General features: G+C 43.1%; 1 protein-coding gene across 1 annotated transcript in view; it reads right to left on the bottom strand.

Moving 5' to 3' along the window:
* The window catches only part of SLC2A13 (solute carrier family 2 member 13), a 131,291-nt gene that overhangs the window by 5,321 nt on the left and 103,814 nt on the right, over positions 1–22,156 (bottom strand). Inside the window, exon 8 of the mRNA XM_033958532.1 lies at positions 8,620–8,735. Within this exon, the coding sequence (XP_033814423.1) occupies positions 8,620–8,735 (116 nt within the window). The remainder of the gene's footprint in view (positions 1–8,619; positions 8,736–22,156) is intronic.

The raw sequence follows: 22,156 nt of genomic DNA, 5'->3' as shown, positions 1-22,156 counted from the left end.
AAAGCTTTCGAAATAGAATTCCATCATCTTAAAGGGGTAGGGAATTGATATACCACTTTTTCTGTTTGGTTACACAATCAAAGTGGTTTACATATTTTAGACAGGGACTTATTTTGTAGTTAGGGCAATGAAGTGTTAAGTGACTTGCCCAGAGTTACAAGGGGCTGCAGTGGGAATTGAACTCACAACCTCAGAGTGCTAAGGCAACTGCTCTAACCACTACTCTACAACTTACTTATTTGCATTCAAAATATTTTCAGCAATATTATTTGGACAGAAGGTAGGCAAGCACCAGTATTTTTAATTATTTACTCCGACAATTTTGGATTTACCATTGCTAACAACTGTCATGCCAATATCCAAACATATTTATGTTTAGGAATCAAAACATATAAATCAGCTTAAAATGCTCTTGAAATGTCCTGACACTATTCAAATAGTGCACTTCTAAGTGCTGTCCATCAATCTAGTGGCACTGAATATACTTTTTTTTAAAAAATTTGTGGTCAGTGTTTAAAAACTAGACACACTTAACACCATGGTTAAATATTAATCCAACACTATATATATACTATTACAATGGATAATTCATTATAACCTATAAAGCATTTCTACTTTTCCATTGAATCTTAATAATGTTAGTCAGCTCATCATAAAATTAATTATATATTCATTATACCATTAACGCTAGATGGATCTTTCCACCTAGCATTAATGGTATAATGAATATAAAATTAATTTTATGATGGGCTGACTAATATTATTAAGATTCAATGGAAAAGTAGAAATGCTTTATAGGTTATAGTAAATATTAATCCATACAGACTTATCTTGTTATTATCAGATCCAGTTAATATTAAAAAAATAAAATAAAATAAAAAGCAAAGCAAGAGACTGGACTTCCATGTACATTACTTAGGCCCTCTTTTACTAAGACAAGTTTCAAGTTTATTTAAAATTTGATAAAATCACTTTTTCAGAAATTTCAAAGACATGGTAGCAAGTGCCATGCAGCAAATACTCCAATGCCCATTCAGTCCCTGTGGGCATCGGATCATTTAACACATAGGCCCGTCTATCGGGATTAGTAAAAGAGGGGGTTAATATTTAGGTGTGGTTATTTTAACTGGAACTCAATGGAAGGGTTATATACAAGGGCTGATTGAAAAATAATGAGACTACCTCTGTTTTTCTTTCCAAGAAGCAGACGTGGTAACGCTGTGCCAGTTCTTGTGAAACTCATACATCGAAGTTTCTGAACACAGCAAGAGGAAGAATTTAAGTTTTGTTATTTTTTGTTATGGCAGATGAGGAAAACATGTCTGTGAGAGTATGAAGCACCATATGCTTGCCTTAACATTTCAAGTTTCATTACTGCTCTTTCCAAGTTTAATATGAAATTCAACACATCTCTGGCGTGCTCTCACAGACATGTGTTCCTCATCTCGAAACGTATGAAGTTCTCCCTTTTACTATGACTCAACAATGAAAACTATGGCAATCCAACTGCATGTTCAGAAACAACAATGTATGAGCTTGACAAGAACCAGCACAGTGTTGCCGTGTCTGCTCTTGGAAAGAGAAACAGAGCCAGTCTCATTCATTACTTTTCAATCATCCCTCATAAATATGTTTGGACAGCTGTATTGGTATCTGTCTGGGAATGCCAACTTGTAAATTTTGGGCATTACAGGGGTGCAAAATGCTGTTGGAAGGGTTATCACTAGGGCCTGTAATTATGATCATATTATGCTTATTTTGATTTTATAGTTATATCAATTTTCAGCACTATTCTTGTCGTGGTATTAGGGTATTCAACAAAGATCGCTAACAAAAGGGAAAATTTCTTGATAGATCCTATAAATAACACCCTTCATCAATGTTTGTGATCCTCAGCTACACCACTCAGAGTTCAATTAGTTCAATTGTAGTTACCACGACAATTAGTTCAATTGAACTTTGAGTGGTGTAGCTGAGGATCACAAACACTGATGAAGGGTGCTATTTATAGGGTCTATCAAGAAATTTTCCCTATTGTTAGCGATCTATTTTGATTTTATTGCATTTGCTTCTTGATTTATGGAGAGTGAGATTTAAAGTATTAGTGATGATTTTAAAGATTTTATATTATTAGACAATATATTCTATGTCCAATCTGTTGATGCTTTATAAACCTTGTAAGAATTTGTGATCTGAGGGTCCAGGACAATACAAGTACTGCAATTTCTGGGTTATAAATTGCTCCTTTGTATAGGTCAAAAGGACCAAAAATGGTTAAAAAAAACAAACAAATCTCCAGTCAAGCTGACATAAGTATTTCCTTTGTAAATACCACTGTTTAACATCTGAATAGCAATTGCTACTTGAGATATACTATAAACCATTTTGTCATAGAATTTACTATACCGGTATTTATTGTATTCAACATGAACAATTCTGTCATAGAAATTAGTTATATTTTAAAGGAAGCTTATTACAAAAATGAAATCAGTAAAGTAAAAGAAAACTCAAATATGTAAAACAATTCTGTCAAATAAATTTACCAGTATTTATTTTATTTATCAATATTATTTTCTAAAAATCCTTCAAAGTTCTCATCCTCAGTGTCACTGTGAAAGAGGTAAGAAATTTCCAGAGGTTCAGGTACTAGTATTTCATGTCTTCATCATCACCATCATTGTTATCCTTGATTATTTTTGTCTTTTTAAAACTAGATTTTATTATCTTCTCACTTACACCATTCCATGCTGTTGCCACCCATTGAGCCACTTCCGCAAAAGTGACGTGATGCATATGGCCCATAGCTGTGAAGAAGCTGTGTTTGCCGTTATATATCCAGTTCTCCCATAAATGATGCAACACAGATTAGAAGCTTCTATTTACTGCAATATCTAATTGCTACAGCATTTTGGTCATATCACCAAGTATGATCATTGGTACTCTGTTCACAGATTTAATTTTCTTTTTTTATATTTTCCATTATGTGTGCTCTCATGCTGTCTATGACCAGTAGTGTTTTCTTCTCTTTAACAAACAAACAAAAAAATACACCAGGCATTTGTAAAAGCAGTGCCCCCAGCCATTTAGTCAACATATATTCATTTTTCATTCACATCAGTCATAATATTCGGCGGGAAAGTGTCATGTGGCATTGTCTTTTGATTACCAAAATACACTTTCACAAGAAAGATACAAAAAATGTCATATAAAACATGAACAGTGCTGCTTTGGTTTAAACAGGATATGTCTCAAAAAATGGTGGAAAAGCCTCAGACTGAAGCCCTCCCACCACCACAAAGGTGGTCCAAGGCGGTTGGGTGATAACCTCACTGGCAAAAATCCTCCATTGCACTCCCAAAGTGTAAAAACCTTAAGCAGGGCTGTCTGTGCAAGGTGATAGAAGAAAGAAACTTTCAACTTATCTTCTGTTGATCGGTAAGGCTCAGGAGTCTAAGAAAATACTTATTTATAGAAAGGGTGGTATATGCGTGGAATAGGCTCCCAGTAGGAGTGGTGGAGACAAAGACTATGTTTGAATTCAAGAAAACAACGGACAAGCATGTGGGAACTTTTAGGGAGAGGAGGAGATAGTGGATGCTGTGGATGGGCACACTGGATGGGCCATTTGGCCTTTATCTGCCATCATATTTCTAAGTTGAAATCTTCTAAATTTATTTCCGGTTCAATAGGAAAGGTATGCTGAAACAGAGTACTCTGGCCATTCTCATGAGCATAGTGAAGAAAGATGTCAATTATAGCTTTTGAAACCTCCTCCTTCTCCCAGGAGTCTGCTGCCCCTTTCATAAGAACATAAGAACATAAGAAATGCCATCTCCGGATCAGACCTTCGGTCCATCAAGTCCGGCGATCCGCACACGCGGAGGCCCTGCCAGGTGTACACCTGTTGTAATTTATAGTCCACCATATCTTTATATGCCTCTCTTAAGGAGATATGCATCTAGTTTGCTCTTGAAGCCTAGGACGGTCGATTCCGCAATAATCTCATCTGGGAGGGCATTCCAGGTGTCAACCACTCTCTGAGTGAAGCAGAACTTCCTGACATTAGTCCTGAACCTGTCCCCCCTTAGCTTCATTACATGTCCTCTAGTCCGTGTCAAATTGGACAATGTAAATAATCTTCTCTGCTCTATTTTGTCGATTCCTTTCAGTATTTTGAAGGTCTCGATCATATCCCCACGCAGTCTCCTTTTCTCAAGGGAGAATAATCCTAGTGTTATAAGTCTGTCCTCGTATTCCAGTTTTTCCATACCCTTCACCAGTTTTGTTGCTCGTCTCTGCACCCTCTCCAGCAGTTTTATATCCTTCTTTAGGTAGGGAGACCAATGTTGGACGCAGTATTCCAAGTGTGGTCTGACCATTGCCCTATAAAGCGGCATTATAACTTTCTCCGATCTACTCGAGATTCCTTTCTTTATCATGCCCAACATTCTATTTGCCTTCTTTGCCGCTGCCGCGCATTGTGCCGACGGCTTCAGGGTTTCTCTTTTTGCAGACAAGGCAGCCCGCAGCAGGATGAGCTGGTGGCTCCACCCACAGTCTTTAGCAAAAGGGATTCCACTTCAGATCAATTCCTTTGGTCATAATGACAATGGATGCCAGCCTGTATAGCTGGGGGGGTGCACTGCAGTGGTTGCCCGGTGAAAGGGAAATGGACATAATCCCAGCAGATGTAGTCGATAAACATACTAGAACTGAGCACGGTCTACCTGATTCTGCAAAACCTACAGTTGGTGCTGAAAGGCAGAGCAATAAAAGTATTCTCAGATAATGCCACAGTAGTGACTTATGTCAACTGACCAGGAGGTACCAGAAGCACATTGCTCTAAGGCGAAACTACTGTTCGCTTGGGAAGAAAAGAACCTGCTGGATATCATTGTGGCACACGTGGCCAGAGTGGTCAATGTACAAGTGGACTACCTCAGCAGACAAGACATTGGACCCAACAGAGTGGTTGTTGGCCTTGTAGGAATTCCAAGAGATTGTAGGACCTTGGGGACATCCGACGTTCGATCTGATGGCAATGAAATCCATCAAGAAAGCGCCTCGGTTTTTCAGCCAAAGATACGAGACTAGAAAGCAGGGCTAGACGCCCCGGTGAAACCATGGCTGAAGTACTGTGGCAGTGACCTTGCACAGCCCAATAGAAACCCTGTGCCAAGTGCCCAGCAAGTCCCTATTCCCTCCACAGAACCTAGGTTTAAACCAGAAACATTGCAGTCCAGAAAACTACAAATCCCTAGAGCCTCTAGGTTTATCCCTGTGCCAGTAGGAAAGAGCAGGGTGGAACCCCTGATAGAGGGGGATGGTTCCTTTAAGAATTCTCTTGTGTTAGCTAAGGGGGCGGGGCGTGTTAATGCAAACCCTTTTACCATATTTTCACGCATATAACGCGCGCGTTATACGCGTTTTTACCTACCGCGCATACCCCTCGCGCGTTATATGCGTGAGCGCGGTATACAAAAGTTTTAAAACATAGTTCCCACCCTGCCCGACGCCCGATTCACCCCCCCAGCAGGACCGCTCGCACCCCCACCCCGAACGACCGCTCGCACGCGCTCCCACCCGCACCCGCATCCACGATCGGAGCAAGAGGGAGCCCAAGCCCTCTTGCCCGGCCGACTCCCCGACGTCCGATACATCCCCCCCCCGGCAGGACCACTCGCACCCCCACCCCGAAGGACCGCCGACTTCCCGACAATATCGGGCCAGAAGGGAGCCCAAACCCTCCTGGCCACGGCGACCCCCTAACCCCACCCCACACTACATTACGGGCAGGAGGGATCCCAGGCCCTCCTGCCCTCGACGCAAACCCCCCTCCCTCCAACGACCGCCCCCCCCAAGAACCTCCGACCGCCCCCCCAACCGACCCGCGACCCCCCTGGCGACCCCCACGACCCCCCTACCCCCCTTCCCCGTACCTTTGGTAGTTGGGCCAGAAGGGAGCCCAAACCCTCCTGGCCACGGCGACCCCCTAACCCCACCCCGCACTACATTACGGGCAGGAGGGATCCCAGGCCCTCCTGCCCTCGACGCAAACCCCCCTCCCCCCCAACGACCGCCCCCCCCAAGTACCTCCGACCGCCCCCCAGCCGACCCGCGATCCCCCTGGCGACCCCCACACCCCCCTTCCCCGTACCTTTGGTAGTTGGCCGGACAGACGGGAGCCAAACCCGCCTGTCCGGCAGGCAGCCAACGAAGGAATGAGGCCGGATTGGCCCATCCATCCTAAAGCTCCGCCTACTGGTGGGGCCTAAGGCGCGTGGGCCAATCAGAATAGGCCCTGGAGCCTTAGGTCCCACCTGGGGGCGCGGCCTGAGGCACATGGGCCCAACCCGACCATGTGCCTCAGGCCGCGCCCCCAGGTGGGACCTAAGGCTCCAGGGCCTATTCTGATTGGCCCACGCGCCTTAGGCCCCACCAGTAGGCGGAGCTTTAGGATGGATGGGCCAATCCGGCCTCATTCCTTCGTTGGCTGCCTGCCGGACAGGCGGGTTTGGCTCCCGTCTGTCCGGCCAACTACCAAAGGTACGGGGAAGGGGGGTGGGGGGGTCGCCAGGGGGGTCGCGGGTCGGCTGGGGGGGCGGTCGGAGGTTCTTGGGGGGGGCGGTCGTTGGGGGGAGGGGGGTTTGCGTCGAGGGCAGGAGGGCCTGGGATCCCTCCTGCCCGTAATGTAGTGTGGGGTTGGGTTAGGGGGTCGCCGTGGCCAGGAGGATTTGGGCTCCCTCCTGGCCCGATATTGTTGGGGAGTCGGCGGTCCTTCGGGGGGAGGGATGTATCGGACGTCGGGGGAGGCATCAGGCTTTCAGGATGGGGACAGACCTTCAAGGGGGGACAGTGCACGGAAGTCAGGGGGGGTGAAGGAGAGTCGGGACAGCGCACGGAAAGTCAGGGCGGGCGAAAGGAGCGTCGGGCAGCATGCGCGGTATACCCGTGAGCGCGGTATACCAAAGTTTTTGTACATATCATCGTGATTTCTGCGCGCTATACCCGTGTGCGCGTTTTATACGGGTGCGCGTTATTTGCGTGAAAATACGGTACTCCCGATAGCTGGGAGAAGCAGGAGAGACGAGGCAAGGAGGAAGGAAGTCCTCATGCTCTCTTACCCCAGCTTGCTGACTGAGAAATGGAGGACGTCAGCCCAGAGCCAAGGAGTTCTGGGGAGGAAACTTATGCAGATGTTCCCATGGAATGGCAAAGTACCGTATTTTTCACTCCATAAGACACACCTGACCATAAGACGCAACCAAGATTTAGAGGAGGAAAACAAGAAAAAACCCCATTCTGAACCAAATTCTCCCTGCCAGGCTCTGCACCCAGCCCCACACTCCTTGCCAGGCTCTGCACCCTGTCCCCCCTCCCTGCCAGGCTCTGTACACTGTCCCCCCTCTGGTGGTCTAGTGGTAGGCCGAGATAGGGCACAGGGCAGGACAGGCAGGCCTAGTGGCAGGGCAGGCAGGCAGGGCCCCCCCACCCCTTGACATCGCCCCCCAACCCGAGGCAGGCAGAGATCCCCACCCGGAGGCAGGCAAGGTCCCCCCACCTTAATTTCTTTGGCGGTCCAGTGCTGTAGGGCAGGGGCTTTCAGCCTCCTGCCTTTCGATCCGGCTTTCTCCCCAGCGGCAGGCAGAGTCGGAGCGACAAGAAGGCAGGTGCAAGTTTTTCGCTTCCTGCCTTGCTGCTCCGTGAATGGCGGTCCAGCCCTACAGCCTCCTGTTCTTCTCTCCTTTCTCACCCCGAATGGCACCGGTCCCGGCACAGCAGCAAGCAGGCAGGTGCAAGTTTTTTGCTTCCTGCCTTGTCCCACGCCACTCTGTGAATGGCTGTCCCAGTTCTCGCTCTGTGAATGGCTGTCCCTCCATGCTGGGCTCCGTCCCCCAATATTCATGCATGTGATCTCCCCTCATCCGAGTCCCTCCTTGATGTAATTTCCAGTTTCAGAAAATTGGAAGTTACATCAAGGAGGGACTTGGCAGAAGCAAGGTCTCGGAGCAGGCCTCAGAAGGTGGCAGGCTCCTTCAGGTAAAATAGGCACAAGGGGAGCTGGAGAGAAGATGGGGAGATTCCAAGTCTGACACAGGCGCTGCTATTTTTTTTTTACCTCGGGAGCAAGGCTTTTTACTTGTTCCTGTTCCTATGGTAAACTGGCTGCAATTTTCCCATTCACACAGATTTATTGCGATAACCCATCCCTGTGCCATTCTCTACTGAAGACAAACATCATCTAGCATACCGCTGTTTTGAAAATCTGCCTCCAGTCTTGTAGTATTTACATTGGTCACCAATCAGTTGGTAACATTTTAAAACCCTTATGTTGGTATTTAAGGAACAGTACTCTAATACTGACACTTCCAATCCTTTGGAAATGTTTGCCCAAGAGACTTTGATTGATTTTTTATTCATTTAGGAATAAAAATAAAACCTTATTTTTGGCCAATTTAAACGTGGCTAGCTAATAATTAGGTTTTCTCTGTTTTATCATTTATATGTTTATTTCATAATTTGAACGGTGGCTAGCCAGACTAATTTTTAAAACAAGTTACATCACTGAGAATTGTAAAAATTAATGCCAGCATTTTCAATTAAGCAAGACAATCTTACCAGGTGCAAAAAATACCAAGTATATAATAAGGCTCACAAGTGCAATCCATGAATATGGAGTAGGGCAATAATTGTAGGCCCAAAATAACTGTTCTGTTTTGGTTTCATTTGAACACCTGATAAGGAAGGAAAAAAAAGAATTAGAAAAACATTTCAAATCAAACCTTTAAAAAAAATCCCACTTAAATATACATGATTAGAAAGAAATACACAAAAGACTGATCCATCATATGAGATCTTCCATACAAAGATTAGTCTGTTGTGAACTTTCCTGTTTTAACCATATTTCCAGATCTTAATATTTTTATGGCAACACCATATTTTGAATATAAGCACTCTATTACCTTTCAACTGTAAGTTCATATTTCATCTTTGCACTCAGCTGTTGCTAAGATGCACATTTGTACTCAATAACTTTTTCTTTCATTTCCAATCAAACTTTCAAACAGGCAAGGGTTCTTAATCCACTCATTCTGGGTTTCAAGATATCTACAATGAATATGCATGAGATTAATTTAAATGCATTGCCTTAACTGTATGCAAATATATCTCATGCATATTCATTATAAGTATGCTGAAAACCTGACTATCAGGGTGTTTCCTCTGCTCCTAAGAAATATTTTATAGTACCCAAAATAATATTTGTTTCTCAATTTTGTGTTTTAAATGTGTTAAATGTTTTACATTTCCTATGATCCTGAGTAATATTACCAAAATATTACTAGCACACACTGAAACTATTACAGGGTAGGGGAACAAGAATAAGTATCTGGAAGCTGGTAGTTGGCCTATTGTAGTCAAGTTCACTCAGAAGAGTTCTATAGACCAGGGAAGGGCAAACATTTTTTTATATAAAGCCACTAACCAATGGGGGTTGCTCCCTCTGAAAAATCACTTGAGAAAAAGAAGCCTGGTATATCATACCTTGCTCTCCAAAAGGAAAAGAGCAGAGTTCCAGTTATAGCACCTGGTCAACTCAGATCAACAGAATGGTTTTGTGCCCAGGCCTGGACTGGGCAGTTCAGTATTTTCCTGTCTCATGCTAATGAGTCCCCAACATATGCCCTGGATGAAAAGGCACTTTCTTTTGTTTTCTTTCTGAATTCTTGAGAATGGTGTACCATGTGTTTTTGAATGTCATACCATTGGCCCTGAGGAAACAGACTCTCATATGGTCCACTCCATTTCTCAAAGAATTTCTGTACAACTTCTGTCAGTTCTTTAAAATCAAATGCATCCATATTTGAGGCTAAAGAAAACTGTATTGGTACCAGGGTCTGACTCTTTATTTATATTGCATTATATATGGACTTATCTAAGTGTATAACCTTGGTTGTAGAGATGCTCCCTTTTATGAAAAAGGGAGATTGAAGTGATAGGCAGAAAAAGTGAAGGTTAAGCATGTTTGGCAAGAGGTACCAGCACAAAGACCACGCCTAGACCCACCACACTTTGAGCAAAAAGACATGCGTAGGATGAAAAATCTAAGAAAGGTGTTAGAAAATCAGAGTTATCAGCTGTCAATTCCAGTCCAGCCTGAACTGGCAAGTTCACCAAGACAGATACTAACAGGAAAAAGAATTAAAAGGATAAAGTTACAAAAAGTAAAGTTGTTACTAGAGACAGATGTGTTGTGAATGAAATGAGAGACTGTTTAACTTAGTACCACATAGAACAAAATATATATACAGTACTCTCCTGCGAATTCACGGTCCCGGTCATTCGTGGTATTTTCCGACCACGAATGACCAGGCAGGAGAAGGCAGCCGGAGCGCCGGCGAGTGAAGGAAATCACTCGCGGTATGCTCCGACCACCTCTTCTTGTACTAAAGTCAGGCCTTACCAATCAGGAGCTGCTTTGAAGAGGCGGTCGCAGCATACTGCGAGTGATTTCCTTCACTCGCCGGCACTCCGGCTGCCCTCTCCTGCCTCTCTGGCTGCCCTCTCCTGTCTCCCCTGCTAAAAACCGTATTCGCGTTTTTTCAACATTTGCGGGGGTTCCTAGAACGGATCCCTTGCGAATATCGGGGGAGTACTGTATATTTCTCTGAAACACAGAACAATATATATATATTTCTCTGAGAACAAGCAGACATAATATTCTCACATATGGATGATGCCATCTATGGAAGCTGTCATGCACTCTGTCACTGTAAATCTTTAGACAGTGCCCATACCACACATGTCGGGAGCCTTCCTGCCCGATGTTGGCTTGCAGAACCATCAGTTATTAGTTTTCTACAGAGCCAAGAAGCTATGTCTTTGGTTTCTCCTCAGCGAATCAAACTTAGAAGTAATTAGTTGTGCCTTCCCAATGTTAGTTCTCTTCATAATTCTTAAATTTTTCCTTTTTCACATTTCCCTTGAGTTTGGTTCAATTTGGTAAAAAATTTTTTTTGGCCTTCAGGCCACTTTGAATCCCTTATTTGTCTCAGGCGGCATTGATGCCTCTTCATATACTTTTCATTTGACCTCCCGGGGCCGTCGAGACTTTATCTTTGCATTGGTCATTTTTCCTTCCATGTCAAAAAGGGTGCCAAGCAGCTTCAATAAATATACTTGATGTAATCAGACCATTTCAGGCTCTGACCCCTGAGCTATGCTTAAATAAGAGCTTTCAGAGCTACTACAAATGCAGTCTACACACTGTAGCCAAGCCACTGTCCCAGACCGGGACTCAACGGCACCTCTAGTGGCTACAGCAAGTAAGCACAACAGTGTGTGACCCGGCCTGGAGTCACCCTGCAGGAACGGACTAACACAATAATAGTGGAACTTACAATAATCCAAAAATAAACACAAAGAAGGTATAAATGGAAAATGTTTCACTTTTACTTGGTAAACAAAAATATGTCATAATGTCACCAATAATGCACAAAGCAAAAACTCAAAAGAAGGCAAATAAACAAAGCAGAAAAAGTTCCAACTTTTTTCTCTTGAAACTCAGTCAGTAATGCTTGAGCTAAGGCTCTCCTTAGAGACAGCACAGCCTGTATTCCAAACCAGGTGCAAAATCAAATTCCAGTCATATGTGTTACTTTCAAACAGTTCACAGTTTCTCAAAATAAAGCCTCTAGCAGTAATTTGCAGATCTGCTGGGATTAGGAGAGTGTCTTAGGTTTGCTAAAAAAGCTTTGTCAAAGGCTTTCAAAATTCCCTCCCTGGGTGACAGCAAACCTCTCCCCAGAGACACTTCCAGCTTCACAAAGGAAAAACCAAAATAGCAAAGCTCAAACAAAACTGTCCCAAAACCAAACAGTTACAAAACAAAACTCACTGTTTGTGGTTTACTGCTTGTGGCTGGTGGATAAACCAACCTCCATGGCTTCAACAGGCTGCTCCAATTGTTCAGGCAAAAATTCTTGTATCTCCATCGGAAGCCCTATGTCAGCCAAAGATTCATTCAGGGCATCCCCAGCTTCCTGTACCTCCATAGGTGTGGCTTGGCCGCTCCTGTTTGGCCCAGGGAGATCCTCAGGGAGAAAAGGCCTAAACCTTCTCTCTAGTTTGCCTCCCTGTTTGTTCCCCACTGCTGGCTTTTCTATCCTAGGGACACGCCCTAACCTAGCTGAGTCAGCAGGGAACCAAGTAGCTCTTGGGTTCCTCCGGTGGTGACCCAAATACTCACTACCCACTACCTCCTCAGCAAGCTCAGGCTCCCTCTGGTGGTTGCCAGGGAAATTATCATCATCAGGGCCAGGACAGATCTTGTAAACTCCCTTCCTGGATTTACCCTTTCCTTTACCTTCTGATTTAGCTGGGACGCTGACAGGCGCTGAGCCTGTCTGGTCACAACACACTTTAAAAGCGTCCATGCCTGCCTCAGCCCAGTCCAACCCAAAGATACATTGAGGGGGTTGATTGAGGATGAGGTCATAGAAACAAGATGGCAAATAAAGGCCAAGTAGCCCATCTAGTCTGCCCATTTGCAGTAACCATTATCTCTTTCTGAGAGATCCCACGTGCCTATCCCAGGTCCTTTTGAATTCAGCCACAGTCTCTGTCTCCACCACCTCTTCAGGGAGACTGTTCCACAGCATCTACCACCCTTTCTGTAAAAAAGTATTTCCTTAGATTACTCAGGATAACTTCATCCTATGCCCTCACATTGCAGTTTCCTTTCAAATGAAACTCATGCGCATTTACATTATGTAGGTATTTAAACATCTCCCCTTTCCTCCTCGCTTCTGCATAGATCCCCGATACTTCCAGTACAAAGTTGCCCTTTGGACTAGCCTCTGCTCCTTTTCTCTTCATAAAATGCCTTGTGGTAGTGGCAACAATCCTTCACTCATGGATATTTAATGCATTTCCCTATTTAGATAACTGTTTGATCAAGGCTTCATCATCGCAAGCAGCTCAGCATGCCATCAACTCAATAGTTCATCTCCTCGATATTCTAGAGTTTGCTGTCAACTACCAAAAGTCACATCTACAGCCATCTCGGACCTAGGAGTTCATAGGAGCACTTTTTAACACCATTCAGAGTAAGGCTTTTCTATCCAACTAGAGAGTCCACAATCTCATTCAAATATGTCGAACAAACTCCACCCTCAAAGTGTACTTCCACATGCCAGATGCTATACCTTCTCAATTACTTGGCATCGATGGTTCACGTGACTCCATTCGCATATCTTCATTTTAGGATCCCAAAGTGAACCTTATCCACCTAATGGTCCTAAGCCTCGGGATCCCTATTTGCTCCAGTAAAGTGACCACAGATCTATAACACTCTCTCCAGTGGTGGATGATAGCACACAATCTTACTCGAGATCTCCCTTTCCAGCCCTTCCCCCACCAAAACTTCTAACCACAGATGCTTTAATGCGTGGCTGGGGAGCTCATCTAGACAGGTTTCCACACTCAAATGTGGTCTTACCATGAACAGAGCCTCCATATCAACCTTCTAGACCTTTGAGAGATCAGGAACACTCTCAAAATATTCCAAGTCTACCTCCTTCAACAAGTAACACCTGCTCATAAGAACAACCAGGTTGCCATGGTTTCTATTCAAACAAACAAGGAGGCACGAGAACTTATCCCCTTTGTATAGAGGCAATCAAGATTTGGAATTAGGCCACTGCATGTGGACTACTTCTCAGTGCAGTTTATTTAGCAGAGAAGCAGAATGTGTTGTCAGAAAGTTGAGCAGACATTTTTAGCCTCACAAATGGTCTCTCAGCATGACAGTCTTCCATCCAATTTTCTCTCATTGGGGGAATGCGGGACATAGATCTCTTTGCTTCCCTTCAAAACAAACTTCCACAATACTGCTCTAGACTCTTTGCCCTCAATTGCATTGCATTGGATGTCTTTCTGCATCATTGGGGGACAAGTTCCTCTACACATTTCCTCCAATCTATCTTATAGAGAAACTCTGCTCAAACTTCACCAAGATCAGGGCACCATGATCCTCATAGCACCCCCTTTGATTACACCAGGTTTGGATTCCACCCCTCCTAGAGCTGTTCACCAAGAAACCATTTCCAACATTGCTAACTCAGAACTACTTCATCCCAACCCCTGCTTGTCCTCAGAGAAAGCAAATACACTTACCTGTAAGAGGTGTTTTCTGAGGATAGCAGGGATATATTCTACCTCCCCTAGTTGGCTTCCTAACTTTGTTACTGAATGGATGATCTTGTGAGTCAATGTCAGGGGAGGGGGAGAGCCTCCAGCATACGCAGTATGGGCATTGCCTAAAGATTTAAAGTGACAGGGTACTTGGTAGTGTCCATACTGGGTTCCCTCAGAGAACACATCCTACAGATAAATATCTTTGCTATGTGTGTGTGTGTGTGTGTATATATATATATATATATATATTTTTTTTTTTTTTCTTTTTTTTTTTACTGTCTTGGCTTCTAGCAAACAAAATATCCTGTTTTACTTATAATAAATTTCTAGGAAAAAGTAAATACAAATTAAAATTGCTATGCATTTTGCAGCTCAGGGCTAGGGAGGGGAAGGCCATTCTGAAAGTACACATTAACTCTTTGTGGAATTCTCAATAATGTTGTGGGTTTGGAACATTCTAATGTGATCCCAACTTGTGGCTGAAATCAGTATTTAAAGACAATCCCTGCATTGCATTTACATGGGGGCAAGAATTTGTCCGAACACTTGGTCTCTTCTGATTTTTGTGTGAAATTTCATTCTCCCGGGGACAGAGGCTTTCATTCCCCTTGTGGCCATTGTACTTTGTGTGATACTTCCCATCGGGGGAATTCTTGGACTCATCCTACTTCGGGGCAAATTTACCATCTTAAATCTATTCACCTTTGTGGTTTATGTGATATCCTGCCCCTGCGGTCTCATTTATGTAGGCTTCACAACTAGGACAGTGAAAGTTAGGCTTATTGAGCACCGTAGTTGCCCTAATACAGGCAAACAAACAGCTCTTATGGTGTCTCATAATTCTAAATACCATCATTCCTTTGCCCAACTTAAATGTTGTATTCTGGAACAACTGTCTAGTGCCTTTAGTGAGGACAAAAGTACTTTCCTATTACAAAGAGAAAACTTTTGGATTTTCCAGCTGAAAGCATTTTCCCCATATGGACTAAATGAAAATGTGGACAAGTGTTTTACATAGTGCATCATTGTTTTTTTCCACTTTGTTCCAGGACGGTTTTTGAATGCTTTGATTTTTTCCCTTTTTCTGTGTCTGTATTTTTTTTGAGATTCGCCTTTTTTCAAAAGAACTTTATGTGAATATGTCATCACGTTTTTGTGCGTTGCCATGGGTAAGGCTCCTGGTTGTTTAAAAACTTCCTGGACGCCATTGTGCCTCTGCCTTTAGCCTTAGCATGATTGTGCCGCTGTCAGTAGAGTGGGGCCTATTGAATTATTAAATTTTTGCTTCCAGATCCCAGACCAGAGAATTCATTGTTTCTTCATCTCTCCCTCCTGAAGAAGATATCGAAATGGGGCCTTGTCGAGCGGAGATATGGTGCCGATATGAATCTGAATACATGAAACCGAAAACTCAGCTAAGTGCTCTGATTGATAGACTTTGTAACGTCTTTTTCTATCGACTTTCTATTTATTGAAGATTGGAGATACAATGGTGCTTTGATATGGATTTTGACATGAATTCCTGAATTCTTATATGAATTTTTGAACTCTTAGAATTGATGAGTTTAATAACTTTTGAAATTATCTATTTATTTATATATTTATGAACTTGAGAATTGATTGTTCTTACACAGTTTTTGGAAATTTTTTGTTTTTGAATTTTTTTTTTTGGGGGGTTTAAACACATATATATTTTTCCTTTTTCCCATACTGCACTTTATATCTATTTATTGATCACTTATTAAATGCTTTTACAAATATAAGGGTATTGTGATGTACAGGGCAGGGTTTATTTAGACCCTCGGGTCTGGTGCGAGTCACCTATGAACACCTGCCTGGGGCTTTTGGTCATTCATAGGGATAATTGAGCCCGTACTGAAACCCCTTTATTTAATGATTGAACAGTGTTGGTGGATTAAAAAAGGAAAACTGTACCAGTTTTTTTGATTTGGGTATTATATACAGACCAGTCTGTATTGGTAAGAGATGGAAGTGTTTTCAAGCACTCTACTTCTTTGATCAACAGATTTTTTTTTAAATTTAATTTGTAAACCACAAGGGTCTAATTATGCTTTGAGCTACAGATTGTGGCATTTATAGGAAACTGGGACACAGGCTAGAATGTAATTTGCTAATGATCTAGTTTGGCTCACTCAAGTATGGAAATGTGTTTGAAGAATATATCAAATATGTATGATTCGCTGCTGTTTCTGAAAGGCATATGAGAAATTCATTTACAAATGTATTCAGTACAGTAAGTGAATATATGAATTGAAATTGTTCCACAGTTAAACTATTTCATGTGAGGCAGAGCTCTTAAAAAGCATGAATTTGGTGATGGTAATGATAATGTGTATGCCACAACCTTAAAATGCGCTAATGTACAAGCTTCTTCTAGCCATTTTGCCTATGATATGAAGTTGTAGACAGACAAAGTTAGACCCCTCTCTTCTGATGTGACATAACTCCTATTTTTTATCACACCCCCAAAAATTTCAGTAAAATAAAACAGGTTTTCATATCTCCTAGAGTAGATTAACTGTCTTACAAAATTACAGTTAAAATCAAAAGGTTTTTCTTCTTAAAGCTACAATGTACCTAGAAAGATTAAGACCAGCTTACTCATATTGCCTCCTCTTAAAATGTATACATTCAATTTATATTTATATATATATATATATATATATATATATATATATATATATTTAAATCTTTTTATTGAGCAGTGACAACAGCAGGTATAACAATAGCAGAAAACAAGGTTTACAATAACAACCAGCTACCGCGGAGGACTGGACTCTGATTTCCTCCACGATCCAGATCAACACCTCTACCCCCCAGACAGAACCCCCCTCCCCCTTTCCCTCCCACCCCCTCCAAGAAAAATATGCTACAACACCCAAACGGGGGGAGGAGAGACGTCAAACAGATATACTCAATTACATCTGGAGTCTATTCAGGATATGGCTACGACTCGCAGGGGACAAAATGTTTAAGTATGGAGTCCAAGTGTTGACAAAGTCTGTGCTCCAGCGACGATATATTTGAGTTTACCGGTGAACTGTAAAATATAATCTCTCTACAGCATTCCAAAATTGCTTTTACCATCCGTCTGGCATGTACACACATTACCCCTTCCATCATGAAAAATAAAACCTCTCCCTTAAAAACACATATCACACCAATGCCATTTAAAACATTGGAAAACTTCTATAGTACAGAAGTCTAAAAATAGTACTAAACTTTCACTGGGTACATCCTTTCCTGGGGCCTCTTCTCACAGCATGGGCTAAATTTCTTATATGGCCTATTCTAGGCATTGTAGTAATTCGCCCCTTCCTCTCTGAGCACACTACCTGGACCTTTGCCCATACACCCTTGTAACAGGTCTCCCGCTGAACTGCTTTTCCCCCCTCCTCCCTGCAATCTATACAAAACTCTGCTGCACGACTTATCTTCCGCCAACCTTGCTACACTTACTTTACTCCTCTGCTCAAATCACTTCATTGGCTCCCTAACCACTTTTGCATACAGTTCAATCTCCTAGTACTAACCTACAAATATGTTCACTCTGTAGCCTCTCAGTATCTCGCCTCTCGTGTCTGTCCTTACAAAACTCCATTCCTCAGATGAATTGTTTTTATCTGTACCCTTCTCCTCCACTGCCAATTCCAGACTTTGTTCCTTTCATCTTGCTACCCTGTATGCCTAGAATAAACTACATGAGGCCCTTGCGTCATGCCCTTTTCCTAGTGAACAATTATATTCTGGGAAGCTGGACGGAGATACCCTTGGCTACGCCCACTGTACCAGAATTTGTATGTAATCAAGGAAACACCCCACGCTGACTTACAGGTTCATCCAGGGGCCCACCTCTCCTTCAGCTCCCCAGAGGATAACTATTCACTGGTTTCTCCTTTCACTGTGCAATTTTTACAACTTCAGCTGTAAGTCTCTAGCCTGTACTCCTCAGGGTCACGTTCGTTTTTCAGCAAGCTTGGCAGCCAGCCAAAGCAGAATCACCTTGAGATGGGACATGGAAGAAGCAACAGTCACTTGATTTACCATGTCGCCATTTTTTTCACAAGCAGCCAAAGAAACCTATCCCCGAATTCATTTCTTCCAACTTCCATGACTTTATAATGAACGGGGAAAACAAGGGATATAAACATTTGTGTGGCAGCACAAGAACTTCCATCTTATAAAATGTCCACAAAGATGTTCCTGCAGAATTGAGGGGCAGCGTAATGGTTAGAGCAGTACATGTGGGTGTATGAATATCTATCATCACACTTTCTAATGCATGCTATCACTATTAATGCACATTCCTCTAGGATCCCATCTGAAGTCACCCATTTTCAAATTTGACCTATCTTTACTGGGTCTCCCATGCCACAATTGCTCCTATAGAATTACAATTTTGGATTGTTATTTTTTTTTAATTTTGTGCCCAATATTCATGATCTCTTACGTGTAATTTCTTTCCACTATGTCAGAAAGAATAAAAATAAAATAAGCATTTTTGTTGACATAGTTTATAGTTGTCTGTTGAGAATATTTAAACAAAAACTGTACATAGTGGTAATTTTTTTTTATAAGTAATTTTAGAAAAAGAGATTACGTACTTATCCTGATAAGCTCTTTTCCAGTAGGTAGGTGAGACATTCTAGCCATTACCCATGGCTGCGTACTATCTGCAAAAGGAATCCAGTTCAGATTTTGCTCTGTGCCTCTTCTGTACTTCACTGAACTCTTTAGCTCTACCTATATTTAGTACCCAAGCAACAAGGACCACCAAACCAACGTGAAGCAGAAACACCCAGAATAATCAAGGTCAGAAATAACTGTTCTGCTCAAAGCAGTAATATGAGAATATCAGCAGAAAACAGCTGGCAAAAACCTCAAGGGAGCTCAGAAACTACTCCCACAGAAAAGAGGAACATATATACAGTATACTCCCCAGCCTCTAAGGGTTGACTGGCATCCAAGTTACAACTTGGAGAAGCATGAAACAAACAGACAGAAGACCGGCGCAGTATCATCTATCTACTGGAAAAGAGTTTACCAGGGTAAGTACATAATCTCTTTTTCTAGTGCAATAGGCGAGACATTCTAGACAAGTGGGACGTATAGAAGCAGTCCCCAAAAAGATAGGACTGGTTTACTACATAGACCCTCAAAACTTAGGATCCAAAGGCAGAGTCCTGTCTCACCGCCACATCCACTCTGTAAAACTGGGCAAACGTGCATAGATAGGACCATGTTGCTGCTGTGCAAATCTCCTCAGGGGACACAGCTCTAGCTTTGGCCCACAAAGAAGCCACATAGCTAGAAGAAGCACCTTGATGGAAACAGGAGACTGTTTCCTAGAAAGAATGTACTAGGCTGATGAAAGGGTCTCCTGGATCCATCTGGAAATCATGGCCTTAGAAACGGGAGCACCCTACTTGGCAGAATGAGTCAGCATAAACAATAGTCAGAAAGACAAAGCTCATTTGTGACCTCCAGATAGCGAAGAAGCACTCCGTGCATATCTACATTTCTTTAAACATGATCCTTTGTCTTTGAACCAGGAGGCTAAAAAGCAGCACACACACTTCCTGATTAACATGGAAAGCCAAAAACACTCTTGGCAGGAAGGAAGGAACCGTGCATAAGGAAATCCCGTCTCTGAGAGTCGGAGGAACAGTTCATTGCAAGAAAGAGCCTGGAGACATGCCTCGTTGATGGAACAGCGACCGGAAAGAATGTCTGGAGTGCCAAATCCAAGAGGGAAGCATCCTGAAGGGGCTCAAAGGGAGTCTTGGATAGACTAGATAGCACCAGCATAAGGTCCCAGGAATGGAATGGCAGATTTCTTGGTGGTCCAATGCGAAGAACCCCTTTCAGAAATTTGGCAATTTCAGGGCAAGATGTCAAAGATGAAGGATGACCCCAGGTTCGAAAACAAGAGAGCCCAGCCACTTGGACCTGAAGGAATGGCACAGCAAGGTCTTGATTAAGACCAGCTTGGGGAAAGGCCAGCACCACCGAAAGTAGAGTAAATATGGCTCCGCTTAGTCCTGAGCACACCAATACTGGAAAGTCTTCCACACCGAAGGCATAAGCAGATATAGCAGTCGACTTCTCAGACATGAGAAGAGTGCCAAGGACCATAGCAGAAAAGCCATTGTGGACTAACGCTGCATGCTCAAGAGTCATGCCGTAAGAGAAAAGCGACCCAGGTCCTCCATGCAGACTGGAGCCTGTGTAAGTAGGTCAGGATGAACACACAACTGAAGGCTTCCACCCCAGCGAAGATGCATCAGATCTAGTCTGGAGCCGCCATAAAGGCACGGATCCGCTGAAAGACTTGGCATATCATGAGCCAGTGAGGAAAGGCATATAGGAGGATTCCTTGAGGCCATGGCAACATCAGAGTGTCAAAATCCTCGCTTACGAGCAACAACCTTTGACTGAAGAATCGATCTGCTTCATGTTCATTGCTGTGGCCATGAGGTCGAAGTGGGGCCAATCCCAGTGCCGCATAATGGCTCAGAACGCCACCAGGGCCAGCATTCAGCTGCCCTGATCCAGCTGGCTCTGAGCTCCAACCGGATCATTGTCAATACCCCTGAATGAAACACCGAGTGCAGTGGGCTCCAGAGCCCCGAAGGCTGGCATCTTTCAGCACCACGACCCAGGAGGCAATCCACAGTGGTACGCCCTTGCATAGCGATTGCGGGAAAAGCCACCAATCATGCTGGCCCGAGCATCCAGAGTCCAGGGAAGAATTGTCTATAACCCATCTCAGTGCGGAGCCCAGTGAGAGAGTGAGACATGCTAGAAAGGATGCATGTGTGCTCATGTCCAAGGAACCACATCCAACGTAGCAGACACAGATCCCAGGACCAGAAGATAGGTCCACGCTGAAGGAGCTGGAGAAGAGAAGAAATCTGGGAATGCAGAATCCGACTGCGTACCCCTGGAAGACAGACAGACACATGTGACAAAATATGCCACCAAAGCAGCTTGAAGCCCAAAGCAACTCAACAAAAAGCCTCTGGAGGATGACATCCACATGGTGGTCCTGCACATCTGTAAGCAACACAGCACTTTCCCTGGGAAGAGAGGTGCAGTTAGGCACCTATGTAACCAAAGAATCCACTCTAGTGCCAGAGGGTACAGGCAAGACATGGTCCTCTCTAACATAAAAGTACAGTCATATTACTCTGATAGTAAAATAATCATATCAGGATGCCAGGGAAAGGCAGAAAACCACGAGTGCTTCCAATTTTCTCATCATTGAATTATCTCTTACAAGTAAATCCTGATTAACTTTAACACTTTTCAAGTCTTTATCCTTCTTTTGTATATTAGATTTTATTAAAGTCATTTCTTGACTGAGAGAATTTCTTCTTTACGATTTTTCAATTCTTTATTCAATTTGAAGGGTAAAATAGTTCCCCAAACTGAGAATCTTTCCATGGTACAATTAAAGCTATTTTTAAAAATTTCTCTCTATTTCTATTTTCAATTATTTTATTTAAAATCTGACTTTCCATTTTTTTTGTTTAATACAACTTCATAGCAATGATATTTCTTCAACCATCTAAGATCTGACATTTTCTTTGGGAAAAATGAATACTGTGGAAACTCAGAGGAGATATAGCCTAGTGTAACAAACTAAAAACCTGTCAGGCCAAGGCATTCTATGCAACTCATCCATTGGCTCCCCCCCACCATCCTACCTATTTGTCACCACCAATGAGAGGAGATGGAGAACAATTTTTACACCTTGTATAGCTGCACCATTTGCATAGCTAAGGTTCAGAGTCCACTTCCCCTACTGACACTCCTTGTAATCTTATATAAGAATTTTTATTCTGGGGCAGAGCGATGCTCCATCTAGCCAAGTATCCTGTTTCTTTGGGGTAGAGCGATGCTCCATCTAGCCAAGTATCCTGTTTTCAACAGTGGT

Source organism: Geotrypetes seraphini, chromosome 9 (assembly GCF_902459505.1).
Source record: "Geotrypetes seraphini chromosome 9, aGeoSer1.1, whole genome shotgun sequence".
Taxonomy (NCBI): domain Eukaryota; kingdom Metazoa; phylum Chordata; class Amphibia; order Gymnophiona; family Dermophiidae; genus Geotrypetes; species Geotrypetes seraphini.
The sequence above is the reverse complement of the archived record's forward strand: the minus strand, read 5'-3'. Positions and strand labels throughout refer to the sequence as shown.